We start from the raw sequence: 17738 nt of genomic DNA on the forward strand, positions 1-17738 counted from the left end.
ACTTCTGACTACTGAATAATGCTCCCAAGAAAAATTACCCAGATCTTAGAAACAGACCAAAGGGACTAGGAGGTCCCTTCCATGTGGGCTGGGGTCGTCTAGCGGGCCCACATCCCCCAGGGATGATCTGATTTTCTAGAGGCAGGTATCTTTGTCTGACTTCCTATTTACTATTGTTTAAGCTGTTTTACAATCCCGCCTGGGTGCAAGGGGAGAGGTTAACTTGTAGAAAACTCAACCCAATGCAAATGGTTTCTGTCTGAGAATAATGCCAACAGCTCCCATCCAGTGGCAATGCAAAATCTTAGCAAAGACAGCTCCCAAAGTTAGGTTTACGGTCTTGTAGGACGTTAAGTGGCTTGGATTCTATTAGCAGATTCATTTCAGTGTTCCTCTGACTCTATTAGTCTCCATTCCTTGAAAGCTCGATTTGAACCAGTCTTAACATACGACTGGTTTCCTAACTAATTAATGAGTTGGATAAAATCTCTGATGCATGTTCATTTTGTATTTGGGTGGGAACCAGGTTTGTAACTTTTGTAAACTATGCTTTAACAATGCAAAAAGATATGCTGTGGGCAGGAACTCTGGACAGGTATTCTCGTCTCTCACCATTCCTCACCTGAGGGGGCTCTGGGCCCAGGAACAGCTATGCTGTTTTAAGAAATTAAACTAACCCAGGACAGTATGATCCAGTTCCACAAAATTCTCAATCAATTCATCCCAAATGCTAATGGGGACTCAAGTCTTCAACTCAACAACAACGTATTTTAAATAATCAACCTTTTAATATTCTTAATTTAAAGACGGGAACAGGGGTAAGGGTTGTTTACTTTGGACAGTGGTTCTCAAAGTGTGACCTCTGGGGGTCCCTGAGGCCTTTTCAAGGGGTCTGCAGGTCAAAACTCTTCATTATAATAATAAGACGCTGTTTGTTTTTTTCCCTGTGTTCACATCTGCACTGAGGGTGGGGAAGTGATGGTGAGTGAGACCGTCAGCCCTCAGCATGAAGCAAGGCAGCGGCAACGAACTCTACGAGGGGTCACTGGATTCTTCACCACTGTGCACTCCCGGGAGAAAGGGGGGGAAAAAAGTCAGCTTCACTGATAATGTGCTTGACGAGGCAGTAAAATGGATTTGTGTTCTTAAATCTTAACACTTGAGCATACATCCTCGTCATATTTTCTGTGAAGAAATGGGACGTAGGCCTAAGTGGTGCCACATAGCGGAGTTGGGACAGTTGTTTCGAGAAAAAGCACAAACGCGACTGTTCGAGTGGTGAGCAGGATTAGCCAGTTTTTTTTTTTTCATGTAACTATGTTTTTATGCGAAAGAATGACTGATGATAAACTATGGTGATTGAGACTCAGGAACCTGGCAAACATGCTCGCAAAAATAAACAAAGTGAGCCCACTGCTCTGAGGAAAACAACTGATGGTTTCTGTTGCCAATGATACAATTTGAACTTCAAAGTGAAGGAAAAAAAAAAATCAGAATTTTAGAAAACTTGCATCCGCCCACCATGAACTTCACAGCTTCCCACCACTTAAAAACTCTTCCGATGGTGTTCTGAGACGAAATATGGCAACATTTGGAAGATCTGCATAACTCACTAGACCAGATTTTCCAAGTGACCGATGCATGATGTTACAAGATGATGCACGGGGGGGGGGGGGGGGGGGCGGGGGGGGGATCCATTCAAAGTGCAGGACAAACCAATGCATTTTAATGTAGCAGAGTATAAAAGTTAATTGACGTTTCAGATTTAACACTGCAACTAACTCTGAAGAAACCACCACTTACTGAGTTTTGGTGTAGTATCAAAAAAGAACATTCATGAATAATCTGAATGGTTATCAAAATATGCCCCCACTTTGAGCAGCTTCTGTCCATTAGTTCTTCCGGTGTTTACCATTGTAACTTTAGTAAAATTACACTTCGATTTTGGCATATTACCTTTAGCCAGTTTTACTGACCCTCTGCCATGAAATATGAGAGAGCATGATCATACAGCCTTCCTTCCACCCTCTTCTAGTTTTTGGGGTCTTTGTTACCTTGAGCTGTAATAGCTACCTTTCTAACTATTAAAACAAAAACAGATGTACACCTCTAGTTCTTCATCTCTGCCTCCTTGTTATGAAAAATAAAGGGATCAACTCACCCTTGCTTCTACTTTTCTTCCCCAATTTCACCTCCTGACTTAGGTCAGCCATATGATTTTTATTTTGTCAAGGTTTACGACATTTTGGGTTTATTCTGAAATTCAAATCGAGCCTTCTGCATTTGTCTCCATACTGATTATAATTTTCTTCTAAAGATTTTGTTTATTTATTTGAGAGAGAGAGAGAACGAGCAAGGGGTGGGGAGGGGTAAAGGGAGAAGCAAACTTCCCACTGAGCAGAGAGCCCAATGCAGGGCTCGATCCCAGGACCCTGAGATCATGACCTGAGCTGAAGGCAGAGGCTTAACCGACTGAGCCACCCAGGCGCCCCTATAAGAGCTGTTCTTTAAATAGCACCTTGAATCTTCCCCACGCCATGCAAGGGAGGTGCTACACCCATATAGCAGGTGAGAAGCCACAATTCCTCGAGTTAAGCTACCCAGGCTGAGAGAGGTAGCTGAGCTGGGACTGGAGAAACTTCCTCTCTTCCTATGCTCCCTCCTTGATGTCATGATGGGCACCAGACACTTTGTGGTGGAATTCAAGGCTGACAGAAGCCCCAGGCCTGTCCTGGAGGTACCAAACTCAGCCAGGCAGTAGATACTTTCTGGGTCTGCCATGATTGAATTCGTGAACTTGAGGTAGGGTTCATTTCCAGTGCTTCTGTGTATGGTTCATAGCTTAGTTAACCATGATGTGCTCTAGTAAGACTGAGAAGATTTACAAAAACTGTACAGTGCAGCTCACTTTAACTTACCTCCTTTTGATAGGCAAGCCCAGCTTCATAGAGCTTAATAAAGAGGTACTGAGTCCATTTGTAATAATCTGGTAAACATGTAGTTATTTCCTGCCAAAGAAGGGGAAAAAAATTACTCATGGGCCACTGTAAACATTCCCCCTCTCCCCACCACCAACGTATGCACTGGCCTTGCGATTCAATTTTAAAAAGCAATCACACCACAAAAATATTTACCAACCTACATATATCTTCTGCCAATTCGTAAAGTGAGGGAAGAAGCAATTCATTCTGGGAAGAAAGCTATTACTGAAATGCCACCCCTACCTTTCCCAGGGTCAGTTTAATGAAAAGAAACTCAATGTCTTCTGCACACCTCTCCCCTGGGCCATGCAAGTAACAGGTGAATGACACTGCATGAAATTGGGCATTACCATTTTTGTCAGCGTGTATTTTGGGGATCGTGACGCCAATTCACGAACGTAGTTCAATTTGAAAGCAATCACAAATTCAAGAGGAATATCTGCCTACTTCAGTAGTATGCTCATTTGAAAACAAATCTTGTGTTTCTCCATATTAACTGGGCCCTGTAAGCTCTTTTAGACTTATTTATATTCCATTTATTCCATTAGGTGAATCAGGCTATTGCCTGGTTAGGAAGACCCATTAAAATCATTATTAAAAATTAAACTTAGTGAGAAATCACCTGGCTTGTACTTCCAAGCCTAAATCTAAGGTTCTGAAAGTTTGTTTTCTGTCCTGAAAACACACTTACTGTAGAATCTTTAAAAAGAAGTTACTGATTAACCAATCTCCAAGCTGACAAAGTCAAGTAAGCATAAAACCTCTACACTGTCACACTATTTCTTTTCGAGCAGTCCTTAACTTCAAAAAACAGCTAACACAGAAATGAACACAGGGCAGGGATCATTCTAAATGGTTCCATGTGGAATGGACTATGGATGTAAGGCGTACTTCTATCAAAAGTGCAAACAACCCAGTCTTTCTGCAGGTGAATGAATGAAGAGAGAGTTGAAAACCCAGGATGCGAGGGCATGTGGGACAGGAACTGGGCAAGGTGTCAGGTAAACTGGGGCCCCCAATGGGCTATTTTTCTTACGTAAGATTCTTGCGTCCTTTTAGGCGCTATTTTGTAAAAACAGCAGAGTAAACTCCAAGAAAACAAGGAATTCAACTCTGATCACTGGCTCCACGCCTCCTGTTGCAAGGCAGGTAGTGATAACCCACCTGGCTCCCACGGGAGCTGGTCCCCCAGCAGGCTGGCCCCACGCAATGCCAGAGCCGTGAGGCACACAACACAGCTCCCGAGGGCCCAGGACCCCAGGTCTGCAGGGGCGTCATGCACCAAACACTTTGCCAACTCAAGAATGGGACCACCACACGACGGGAGGGCTTGTTCCCCCAAACCTCCGAATTCACCTTCTGAGATTTCCTTATCTTTTCTCTACCGGCTACCTGCCCACCCCCAGCCCTTGCAGGCAAGGCACAGAACTAACTCATTTTCCCGTTTCCCAGAGAGGCCACTCAAGAACTCCCATTTTCTAATAAAACCCAGGGTAGGAGCTGTCCTCCGTATGTTTTGTTTTGCTCAGGTTGAGGCACCCCAAAATCTAAATGGATATAAGAATGCTTGCATGTTGTTGTATGTTAATTAATTGAATTTTTTTAAAAAATAAGTAAAAAAAAAAAAAAGGATTGCTTGCATGTTGAATCAAACTGGTCTCCCTCACATAGGTTTCACAAATTAAATTCAAATCACGTCGGTCCACGAGATGAACTGGGGCAGTGGAGGCGGGGTGGGTAAGGGGAACTGGGTAAAAATATTCCCAGACCTTGTTATTGTGAATGTCGTTTAAAATTCTCATCTGTTAGAAGTTTAAGGAAACATGTGAAGCAAATGTGACCAAAATCATGACAACTGTTACATGGGGGGGGGGGGGGGGGGGGGGGGAGGGGAGTTCTCTTTTCTCTATTTTTCTATATATTTAAGCTTTTCATAAGAGAATATCAAAATACTTCAAATGAACATATATATGTGTGCGTGTGTGTGTGTGTGTGTGTGTATGTACGTGTGTATGTTCTCAGCCCTTGAATCTGCCTCTGTATTGAGAGAAAAATTAAACAGCAATGCAACAGCATTATTATATCCATCTTGGATTATGGTTTTGAAAACCACTTTAACCCAAAATAGAAAAAAATGATGATAGATCTAGTCAGGAAAAAAAGGAAAAGATCGTTACCCAACCAAGCATTAGCCTACTTTCAGTCAGATGTATAATGCAAAGTGCCTTCTCCCTGGAAGTGAGGAGAGGCGAGGTGAGGCGAGGCGAGGCGAGGTGAGGTGAGGGATGGGGGGACTGTGGGTCCCCTTCTTGCACCCTGGCCTCAAACTTGGCTCTGACCCGTTTTCTTTATATTGGGTTTCTGCACGTATTGTTTGAAGAAAAGGTAATAACAGCTGCTAAAAGAGCACCGTTTGAAAACCCCTGCTCCAAGGACCCTTATCCACTCCTGACAGTTTGATTTCGATGTATGTTCATTCACCTGCCCCCAGGCTGCAGTGCCTGAGCAGCCTGCCCAGAGGAGGCAGGGGATGCCCCTGCCCCTTTCCTCCCATCTGCTGCACACAGGGCCCAGCCGGCACCCTCAGTACTGCCCATTCTACCCGTGAAGAGATGCCAGAGCAGACAGGAGCCCGTCCCATAAGAACCATAAACGTGGTCCGAGACTGACCCTGCTCAGAAATGCATTTCCCGAAAAAGTCACAGAACTCTTCTGGAACCTCTCTTGATTTGCTAACTTTGAAAAACTCCCCAAAACCAAAAGAGCTATTTCTGGTCTTCTAATGCCTCATCTCAGTACCAATCATCAAAGACATCTTTCTGAAATTAAACTGCTTAAAAGTCTTAACTTTTGTCAAGTGGCTAGAAATTCCATGTCTGGGGAACGATTTACTCAAAACCCAGCCCTGTGGACAAAGATCTTGGGGGGGGGGGAGCGCTGCACACACACAGATGTTAACGGCCCTTCTTCCTTCCTTTCCCTAAGAAAAGGGTTCTCAACGCAGAACATCCTCTCCCCAAGGGCATCTGGTAATGCGGGAGACATCTCTGTCACTTCATAGTGGTGGTGCTACCCTACAATGCACAAGACAGCCCCTAGAACAAAAAACTATTTGCCCCAAATGTCACTAGTAGCAAGGGGAGAAACCCTGCTTGAAGGGTTTTGATCTTTTTAGTTTTTTAAAGATTTTTATTTGTCAGAGAGAGAGAGATCGAGAGACAGCACAAGCAGGGGGAGTGGGAGAGGGAGAAGCAGGCTCCCTGCCAAGCAGGGAGCCCTATGCGGGACTCGATCCCAGGACCCTGGCATGAGCTGAAGGCAGACACTTAATCAACCGAGCCACCCAGGCGCCCTGGTTTTGATCTTTTTAGTTTTTGAGTCTGTGACCGCAGGCAGATAAAGGGAGAGCGAAGAGAACAACTCTCTGGCGGGCATTCCATAAAACACCACACAAGTGGAAACCCAAGGAAGTTAACTTAGAATTCCTTCTCCAGCTGGTGTGATGGCATCTCTGCTGAGGACGTCTTGCAGGGTTACACAGAAATGCTAGGGGACGCAACCTCCTCGCCCTTCTACCAACTCCGAGACCAACTGGAGGGGAGGCCTGTCAAGTTTGGGGGTGTTGCAGCTGCAATTCTGGAACTCTGTTCTGCACGCAAAGTGCTACTGGGAAATGGGCGATCGATTTTACTACCTAAATTTTCAATCGTGTCATAGGCCTCCACATAATGCCTCCAAGCCACTGTCTGACTTGGAGAATCTCACGTAATGCCTTCATGTAATAAATTTCCTATTTTTTTTTTTATTTTTAAAGATTTTATTTATTTATTTGACAGAGAGAGACACAGCGAGAGAGGGAACACAAACGGGGAGTGGGAGAGGGAGAAGCAGACTCCCCGCCGAGCAGGGAGCCCGATGCGGGACTCGATTCCGGGACTCCAGGATCATGACCTGAGCCGAAGGCAGTCGCCCAACCAACTGAGCCACCCAGGCGCCCCATACGAGTTTTTCTTGATGCCACATCAGGTTATCCCCCTCCCACAAGAGAGTTGTTGAACAAATCAGAGTTTAAACAGCGTCTGTTGGAATCCGGCCCCCTCCAGGCCCAGCCCTGCTGGTGACCCCAAGGGGGAGCCCTGTGTCCGTGGCTCTGTTGCCCACGGCTGACCACAAGCTGTGGGGTAGTGCCAACCTGGTAAGACCCCTCCACGAGACCACCAGAGAAGCCAAGCGAAGGATGTGCACCGTCTTCCAAATCCCTCTTCATTCCCCTGCTTTCCAAATAAGCCAACACCCACGTTGCTATAGACTTGTTTTTAAAACAAAACCAAGCAATTCGAAGTTATCGCTCTAAAAGCAACTGCAATTCAGCCGAACGCCACATAGATCTATATGAAGGTGTCAACTTTTATATCCCCCTGAACTCCAGAAAGCACGACCTAGCTGTCAAGAGGCTGAATTTATGAATCTGGGATCTCAACTAGCATCATTCCTCCGCGCTGCAATTCTACATTTTACAACGCCAGGTTTTTAGCATGAAAAATATTTTGCACACTCACAGCCAAACACAGAGCCCTACGCAGAAGGTGAGCTCCCTCAGAACACAGGTGAGGCTCAACACGTCATCCCTTGAGATCTGCCATTCGCACCTCACTGACCGCTCAAGCTCCTATCTGAGCCGGCCTTGCTAGGGGTTCCCGCAGCACATCGATCGGGCCATGACGAAGCCTACGGAGGCTGAGCCAACTTTACTGTCCCTGATATGAAACAGCATTTGGCCTGTGAAGGAAGAATCGGGGCAGCCAGTCACCCTCTGGGTACCTCACTGAGGCCTCCTCAGGCTCACACTCCTCAGTCCACGAAGACTTGGACAGAGCGTGATCTACGGGAGAGACATTCCACTTTGGGGCCAACTGACTCGGGTTCAAGTCCTAACATCATTGTTAGCTTTGTGGCCCTAGCCAAGTGTCCTCCATCTAGAAAACTGGGGTAACGAAGCCCATCTGAGCGGGTGTTGTAAGGAGAAACGCAATAATGTATACAGAGGGCCACGTAGGAGGGGTCGCCGGGCTACTTCCCTTGGCTGGGCCCACAGTATGTCACGGAGCAGTCGGGCCAGCTTCCTCGTCACACACTCAGAGGCGGGCCACCGGGACAAGGCGAAAGGGAGAGCAAAGGACCTAACTCATGGTCACTTAGCATCACTATCCCTTCCCAAATACTGGCCTTCTCACTACAAAGAGATGGTGTTTATGAGGGAAAGACCAAACACATGATCTAGATGGAGACCTCCACACAGGCCGTTCCGTCCGTCACCTCTGGTGCACACCCCCCCCAACCCCAACACACCCACAAACACACACACACACGTGTACACCCAGGCAGGGAGAGCCACCTCCCCAACACCTCTCTGCTCTGGCAGGATTTACTTGGGTCTTTGTTCCTTGGTTCCCTGGCATCTCTGACAGAGACTGGTCCCAGATCACAGAACAGCTAACATCACTCAAAGCCATCATGCATTTAATTTGCCTTACAGCCTCACCACAGTCAGGTTCGCTATCAGGATTAAACACAATAAAACAACAACCTGAGGCTACATGTTTATTAAGTCAGCCATTCAGCAGCCCCATACACGGTAAGAAAGGTGAGCAATCACCGCTTCCAGTGGCAAGGCATCAGCCACCTCTCCCCGGTCTCACTGTGAGCCTCCTGCCTTCAAAACAATGAAGCCTGGAAACAGAGGAGAGAGGTGCTCGAGTCCCTTTTTTAAAACTGATCTTCTGTACCATGCATTTTTGTCATCTGTTCCTTATTGCATCGGATCCAAAGGAAACATATGGTAATGACCTTGTCTTTATTTCATCTCAGGTTCTCCAATCCTAAAGGGAAGGGGCTCTGAAAACACAGCATGGCTCAAAGGACACAGAAGCAGACCTCAGGATTCCTATTGTGCAGCTGAAGACAAAAAAAAAAAAAAAAATCCAGGCTGCATCAGATGTTCCTCACTGGGGCTGGTTCAAGGTTCCAGTCCACAGCTCTGTGCGCCTGCTGTGTTGGAAGAAGGAAGAGGGAGAAAATCTGCTGGAATGGGACATTAACAGCCACCCCCACATTAAGTCCTCTAAACTTAGCACTGGCTCTCAAACTTGGTGGCACCCTGGAGCGGAGTTGTAGAAGTTCCTGGTGCCTGGGTCTCACCCCACCCCCGGAAATGTCACAAGCAGCTAGGGTTGAGAACCACTGCAAAGAGGTTCCCCCCAAATACATCTCCCTCCCAAATACTGCATCAGTGGCAGGATCTGGTCCTGCCCCTGTGTTCTGACAGCTCGTTTCTCTGTCCTGAGGAAACATGTGTCCTGGAGGGGAGGCTACAGAAAACCAAGGAGGGTGGCCTGGCCCTCTCCTGATGCTTCAGGGGAAGAGGGTGAGGAGGAAGATGTCTAAATCCTCAGCTGGATGCCCCTAAGGGGGACCTCGGGTAGGAGGGGGGAGCGCAGAGAAAGTGAAGGCAGACGGCGCAGCCTAGCCCTGTCCTCGAGTCCTCCTTAGCAGGTGACGGGACACGTCTCTACACGGCTCTGTACTCCCACACTGCTCTTCCCTCCTACTCTCGTCTCCCTCCCGACAGCAGCTCTGTGGAGGCAGGCACTGTGCGTGCACGCTGCTTTACACACGAGGAACCTGCACTTGGCCGGGGCGGGGGAGGGGGGGCAGTGCTCAAGGCTGCCCAGCTCAGGCGGGGGGCCATGTGGGGGGGTGCAGAAGGGACCTTGGAACCCAGGTCTCTCAACTCAAAGGGACATCGGGGAGTGATACGGCACCTTGAGAAATACACCCTGGGAAAAAAAAAAAAAGAAATACACCCTGGCTTGCCCGGCCGCGCCTGGACTGACTCAAACACATGCTCCCAGGAGGTCTGGGTAAATCAAGCAGAAGGAAGGAGCTGGGGCACTGCTCCAGAAAGGAATACCAGGGTGAATATGCTTTTAGCAAAAACAACAGCAGTAGACATAACGATAATGAGCATTTCCCAGGCACTGACCAAGTGCTGGACTTGGTTTTGGCCCTTTAGAAGCATCTCATTTAGTTCTTATTATGATCCCGGGAGTCAGTTACTCTGGTTATCAAATGTGGGCTTGAACTCCCTGTTTAAAACTGCAGTTTACACCTCCCATCCTCCGCCTGCTCTTACCCTTTCCTACTTTTTTTCTTTCCATAGCACTTATGACCTTCTAATGTACTTTATTACTTATTTGTTATGTTTATTGCCTATCTCTGTCCACCCCCCCCATTCCTAGAGTACTGGTTTCAAGGTTCCTCCATGAAAGAAAGGGTTTTGTCTTTTTTCCTCCCACTGATACATTCCAAGTGCCTAGAACACTACCTAGTACAATGGATGTTTAGCAAGTAGCTGTTGAATGAATACAACATCATTTTACAGATCAGAGAACCAAGCCTCTGAGTAACTTGTTTAGGGTCGCCTGGCTAGGCGGAGGCACAATTAGGATCCAAATTGGGTCTGAGTGACTTGGGATCTGCACCTCTACAAATGATTTCCTCCTCTCAAAGTCACCTCGACTTTTATTTTTTTTATTTTTAAGATTTTATTTATTTATTTGACAGAGAGAGAGACAGCGAGAGAGGGAACACAAGCAAGGGGAGAGGGAGAGGGAGAAGCAGGCTTCCCGTGGAGCAGGGAGCCCGATGCGGGGCTGGATCCCAGGACCCTGGGATCATGACCTGAGCCGAAGGCAGACACTTAACGACTGAGCCACCCGGGCACCCCTCACCTCGACTTTTATAAGATGTGCATGCCAGGTGTTTTCAAAGCAGGGAGAGCTGTGCGAACCAAACACATACCACATATACTTAAACTTGTGTGACAAAAGTTTACATAGTTGTCTTTCTATTTGAATATTTGTACAACGTGCACTAAAGCTAGATCGAATGAAATGGCTTAAATACTATACCCTTTACTTACGTAAACACTGTATAAATATTTAATGACCTACTTGATATAAAACTGACTACATTTTATGGTTTCAATTATATAATGAAAAAATAAAAAGAGCATCAGAAAGAAAAAAGGCAACGTATAAATACACACTGGGTTGCCTCAGGATGACACTGAGCATGGGTGACTTTCTTAAAATTATAAACAGTTTTTCTAAACTTCCCTGATTTCATAGTGACCCAATACTTCTTGGAATCAGCCTACAGTTTGACAGTTCTTGACGAGACTTCCTCCTTGGTGACATCCTTACGAGGGACCCTGTGCTCGGGCACCCAGCTGTGCCAAGCCTGGATTCCTATCCCACAGAAACTGTAAAGACACAAATGCTGACTCTGTGAAGCCACTAAGTTTGGGGACAGTTTGTTATGCAGCAAGAGATAACCACTACATTTGTAAAAAGGGGTCACTAATTGGACCAAATCCTGGGATGGACGCAAGGACTAAATGAGAAAATGTAGGTAATACAATTGGCAAACATTCAGCATGAAGATGAGAAGGTGGAGCCCCGAGGGTATCCCAGAATCACCAAGCTCCCCTCCCCACAGTGCGGGGTGACAAGTGGTCTGCTGCCCAGGCCACGGGAGGAATGACAGGGAGGCCCAGTGCTCCACGCTCCCACCTGACTCAGTCCAGAATGCCGAGTCCATGTCCCTCTTTTAGGACCTAACACAGACTTTTTGCCCCTGTGATTTAAGTCCCCAAGTTTTGTTCATCTTCCCAGACAGGCTGTCTGAGGGCAGGTGGAGGGCAACGGAGGGGTTGGCAAGCTGAAGACGGGGCTCTGAGCACTGGACTCTGTCCATGGGTCTGCTCTGGACTTGCTGGGGATCCTGGACAAATGGCTCACCTCCCTGGACCTCACTTTCCTCACCTGGAAACTGTTGTGAGGATCAAGGTTATCTGAAGGGGGTCAGCTTGTCTTTCCAACACCGTCTGGCTCAGTATGGGTGCACAGCAGGTATTCAATAAATCTTCATCAAAGCAACAAATATACCAAAATGCAGGTACTCAAGTGTCACTATATTTTTTTAAAAGAGAAAGCCCTGAGACAGAGCTCTTGCTAATTTCTTAAACATAACACGCTTTCTTAAAAAGTGGTATGTTTCTTCTTAGAACCACAATCTAGCTTCGTACTAAATTTTGCCAAATATGGGTTCACATGAGAAATACCGCCCCAGTTCATACCACACTAAGAGCTCTAAGACATCTGTATACAGAACCTCCAAGCTTCCAAAGGCAAAAAAGAACCACGTTTATCTCCATTAGCAACTTCTACATCAAAAACAAATGATAATTTTCCAAAAAAAAAAAAAAAAAATTCCACTGAGATCAGTTTCTCAGCTCCCTGGTATAAGGCTGGCTCTGAATTCTGTTTTTTCCCCATTTGATCCACCAATGAAAAAACATTCACTGAGGACCTACTAACCAGTCCTTATTCTAAGGGACTCACTAATTAGCTACAGCGATAGAAAATGGTGGTACAAGAGAGCAGAAAGAATGGATTTTCCACCCAAGTCAAGGTTCTGTTTGTTGGTTCACTCACTGAATCACTCCAGAGACACTGACTGGGTACCAGCTATGTATCAGCACTGGGTTGGAGGCACAGAGAGGACCCCTCCTCCATCACTAAGAAGATTAAGGCCACCTATAGTGGGCCATCTCATGGTCTGTCCTCCTTTCTCTGAAGTTTCTCTGAATTGTCATCCTCACCCCTGCCCTACTCATTCCCATTTGATAGAAGGCGGAAGAGAGGCAATCCACCATCCACCCTAACTCCCGGGGCAATCCGGCCCCACACCTGTCCCTGCCACCAGGTTCTGCTTCATTTCACCTCATGTGCACCTTTCCCATCAACAGGGAAAGGCCAGGGTCATCTATAGGCCTGGACAGGGGTCCCCAGCCAAGACCACATGGCCACCGCTTCCTCCCTCCCAGGCTATCATCCCCCAAGACTCCCACCGCCCAGGCTTCTCAGCCTCACTGGCCACTTCCTTGCATCCCTCTTCCATCCATCTGTTAAGTTCCACCTTTGCCAAGCTTCTGCCTCTAGCCTGCTCTACCTTCCCTGTTCTCCTTTGTGCACAGTTGAGGGAACAGGTGTTAATATCAGGGTAATTAATTAATCATGAACCTAACATTTGTCTAAGAGCTCATTTTTATGTAATTATGTTCCTTCATCTCGAGTCTAACTTTAGACTGAAAATGAGCATTTCATGAAAATTGAAAATGACAAATGCTAGGCACTGTGCTTTTCTACAGCATGCATTTTATTCTTGCAGGCCTTGTTTTTCAAATCTAGGGCTACAGCTAAATTCTCACGTAATTTGAAAGGCTCATGTTCGATGTGCTCTTGAGGCCAATTTAGAGAATGAGGATTAATGGATGGAAAATCGTGGTCTTTACAGTTCTCAAGGCAGCTCACACTGTCTTCCTGAACAGCTTGATCAGTGAGCTCCTCTTCTTGCTATTTTCTTGACCATTCTTTTCCGGGCACCATCATTTTTATGGGAACCTGAAAGCTGTCTCCTGCTCCAAACTACACATGACTCTGACAACCATCCATAATCGGACGAGAAGCAACAATTTGCTTAATTTCTTGGTAATTGTCCTTTGCCAGCTGACAAGGGGTTCATCACGGCCGTCTAACAATACAGACAGCTTTTCTAACTAGACAGTTGGGAACAGAAAACCCTCCATTAAATGACAGATGAGACTAATGGGTCTGAATTGCAATTTGTTATCAGTCTACTTGGGCAGATGCCAGGATTTCAACTATCCAAGCCAAGCCAGCTCTCCTACAATTGTTCCATTTTTCTGGAACAAAAGAACATTAATTTTATCTGCAGCGTTTTTGAAAATTTCAGGACTCACGGGACAGAGTCATCTGAAAGGTATTCTGAGACATGAGTTCTCCAGGCCTCCTGAATGATATGAAGGCTATTTGTTTTTTTAAAGATTTTGTTTATTTATCTGACACAGAGAGAGCGCAAGAGAGCACAAGCAGGGGGAACAGCAGGCAGAGGGAGAGGGAGAAGCAGGCTCCCTGCTGAGCAGGGAGCCCTATTCGGGGCTCGATCCCAGCACACTGGGATCACGTCCTGAGCCGAAGGCAGACGCTTAACGAGTGAGCCACCCAGGCGCCCCTGAAGGCTATTTGTTAAACACGGGGATGGATCCAGAGGAAGAGGAAATATCAATTCATCAATTCCACGGATGCAAAACATGACAGCAGCATGCAAAATGAGCTGTTCTGCTGCCTGCAAGCTCCAGAAGCAATGAGTAGTGGAAACCTGTCACAGCCTGAAACCTGTCACATGTGACACACACCAAGAAATAAAACTCTAAACTTAGAAAAAAGTACAGAAAATTATTTTGAACATCTTTTAGTCCAATGATTTTTAAGGGAAGGGTGAGGGGCAAGGAAGCACAGATCAGAATCTCATGGGAGGTGGGGGGATTTTTAAAACTATGTGTGCCATCTTCTTCTGGGATGATGGCATAGATGTACTTTTCCCTATTCTTTTCACTAGGTACAACTAAAAATCCCAGTCATTCCATATATAAAACCAACGTAAGACTCTGAAAAATGAAAAAGAGAAGGCAGAGCGGTTGAAGACCTTAGCACCTGAGGAATGACACAGTGGTGTGTTCCATGGATTTTCTTGATGCCCCTGTAAGTCCCAGGATTGGCAGCTAACTAAGCCAGTAACCCAGAAATGTCAAGTAGTACAGACCAAATTTTTTTTAAAAATTAAAAATTAAAAAAAGAAAGAAAGAAAAAAGAAAAGCCTGCTCTCTTGGGCCAGAATACCAGAGAAGGGACAGCCTAGCGAGAAAGAAAATCTAGACAACTGCCCTACTCTGGCCAGCATCACAGAAAAAATGGCAGCCCACCCCCGCCAGCAATGGCTTAGTGGAGAGTCTAAACTTACAACCTTGGGAGGCTACAGCAAGGCAACCCAAACTCTGCACCAGGGTGGTGTCAGAGGAAGTTAGCGGGGAGCCGGGACTGCTACCCTTACTGGGCATTAATGAACATTCCTGCTTGGTGGTGACAGTGGAGACCACAGGGGGTATCTGGACTTCTACCCCAAACAGGAGTAATGAAGTCCCCCTCCCTCTCCCTGATAGGATAATGTCAGAGGAGTCAGGAAGTCTGTCCCTGCAAGCTGGTAACAGGGCCACTCCTCCATGGTGTCAGTGGCATTCACATGGGGACAGTAACAATGTCCCCTTTCCCAATCAGGGCAATATCAGCAGGGGCCTAGTGGGGAGCCTCTGCTCCTACCCCTGCCCAGCTGTAAAAGGAGGCTCTCCATCCCCAGGGTGTTGATGATGGCCACCTGGAGATCCTAGACCTCCACATCTACATAGAAGTATAGAGGCAGTGCCCCTCTTTTACCCATTGGAGCAGTACCAGCGAATTCCTGATAATATACAAGGTTTAAATAAGATCCAGAGTCTTAAAAGAATTCTCCAAATGTCCACATTCCAATAAAAAAATCATTAGTCATACCAAGAACCAGGAAGATCTCAAACTGAGTCAGAAAAGACAATTGACATATGCCAACACCTTAATGACCAGACTGTCACCATAATGACCAGACTGTCAAAATTATCTGACAAGATTTTAAAGCACCCATTATAAGAAAGCTTTAATGGGAAATTATAAACATACTTGAAATAAATGAAAAAACAGAAAGTCTCTACAAAGAAAGAGAAGTTATAAGAAGAACCAAATGGAAATTTTAGAACTAGAAAAATAACTGAAATAAAAATCTCAAAGGATAGGCTCACCAGCAGAATAGAGGGGGACAGAGGAAAGAATGAGTGAACTTGAAGATAGTACAATATAATTTATCTAATCTGAACAAAAGAGAGAAAACAGACTGGAGAAAAATGAACAGAGCTTCAAAAATAAAGAAATAAAGAAATAAGAACAGAGCCTCAGGGACATGTGGGATGGTAACAAAAGACCTAACATTCAAGTCACTGGAGTTTCATAAATAGAGAAAAAAGAGAATGGAACTGAAAAAGTATTTTAGGAAATGTTGGTGAAAATTTTCTCAAATTTGGAAAAACATAAACCTCCATATTCAAGAAATTTAAACTCCAAATAAGATAAATCCAAAGAAATCCACTCCAAAACAAATCATGATCAAATGTCTAAGAACTAAAGATGAAGAAGAAAACCTTGAAAGCAGCCACAGCCAGACAGAAACAATGCATTAGCTACAGGGAGAAAATTCAAAAGACAGCAGATTTCTCATCTGAAACCATAAAGGCCAAAAAGAAGTGTCATATTTTTCAAGTACTTAAAGAAAAGAACTGTCAACCCAAAATTGGATATCCAGTGAAATTATCCTTTAAGAATGAAGGGGAAATCAAGACATTCTCAGAATAAGAAAAATCAAGAGAATTTGTCATGAGCAAAACTACCCTTAAAGAAGGGTTAAAGGAAGTTCTTTACATAGAAAGAAAGTGATAAAAAAAAAGGGAATCTATTTTTTTTTTTTTAAGTAGGCTCCATGCCCACCATGGAGCCCAATGTGGGGCTTGAAATTATGATCCTGAGATCAAGACCTCAGCTGGGGTCAAGAGTCAGATGCCCACAACTGGGTATTTACCCCAAAGATACAAATGTAGTGATCCGAAGGGGTATGTGCACCCCAATGTTTAAAGATTTTTATTTATTTATTTATTTATTTGACAGAGAGAGAGACACAGCGAGAGAGGGAACACAAGCAGGGGGAGTGGGAGAGGGAGAAGCAGGCTTCCCGCGGAGCAAGGAGCCCGATGCAGGGCTCGATCCCAGGACCCTGGGATCATGACCTGAGCCGAAGGCAGACGCTTAATGACTGAGCCACCCAGGCGCCCCATGCACCCCAATGTTTATAGCAGCAATGTCCACAATAGCCGAACTATGGAAAGAGCCAAGATTGTCCATCAACAGATGAATGGATAAAGAAGATGTGGTGTATATATATACAATAGAATATTATGCAGCCATCAAAAAACACTAAATCTTGCCATTTGCAACAATGTGGATAGAACTAAAGGGTATTATACTAAGCAAAATAAGTCAATCAGAGAAAGATAAGTATCATATGATCTCACTGATATGAGGAATTCTTCATCTCAGGAAACAAACTGAGGGTTGGTGGAGTGGCAGAGGGTGGGAGGGATGGGGTGGCTGGGTGATAGACATTGGGGAGGGTATGTGCTATGGTGAGCACTGCGAATTGTGTAAGACTGATGAATCACAGACCTATACCTCTGAAACAAATAATACATTATATGTTAAAAAAAAAAAAAAGAAGATAGTAGGAGGGGAAAAATGAAGGGGGGAACTCGGAGGGGGAGACAAACCATGAGAGACTATGGACTCTGAGAAACAAACTGAGGGTTTTAGAGGGGAGGGGGGTGGGGGGATGGGATAGCCCAGTGATGGGTATTAAGGAGGGCACGTATTGAATGGAGCACTGGGTGTTATACGCAAGCTGAATCATGGAACACTACATCAAAAATTAATAATGTAATGTATGGTGACTAACATAACATAAAAAAAAAAAAAAAGGAGTCAGATGCCCACAGACTGAGCCACCCAAATGCCCCAAAAAAGGGAATCTTGAAACATCAGGGATGAAAAAAAAAACAAAGAAGCAAAAATATGGGTAAATAAAATAGACTTTCTTTCTCTTGAGTTTTCTGAGTATATCACAAATGTAAAGGAATGTAAAGTA

At 45.4% G+C, this 17738-nt stretch overlaps 1 protein-coding gene across 3 annotated transcripts in view; it reads right to left on the reverse strand.

Moving 5' to 3' along the window:
* LARS2 (leucyl-tRNA synthetase 2, mitochondrial) overlaps window positions 1-17738 on the reverse strand; it is a 145852-nt gene that overhangs the window by 90267 nt on the left and 37847 nt on the right. For all 3 annotated transcript variants that reach the window (XR_010413450.1, XM_064597035.1, XM_064597034.1), the window contains exon 6: window positions 2919-3008. Coding sequence is in view for 2 of the 3 variants with exons in the window: in XM_064597035.1 (XP_064453105.1) it covers window positions 2919-3008 (90 nt within the window). In the remaining variant the exon portion in view is untranslated. The remainder of the gene's footprint in view (window positions 1-2918; window positions 3009-17738) is intronic.

The sequence above is a fragment of the Mirounga angustirostris genome, unplaced genomic scaffold (assembly GCF_029215605.1).
Source record: "Mirounga angustirostris isolate CCGP_5_RB_7025 unplaced genomic scaffold, mMirAng1.0.hap1 SCAF_1, whole genome shotgun sequence".
NCBI classification, from domain to species: domain Eukaryota; kingdom Metazoa; phylum Chordata; class Mammalia; order Carnivora; family Phocidae; genus Mirounga; species Mirounga angustirostris.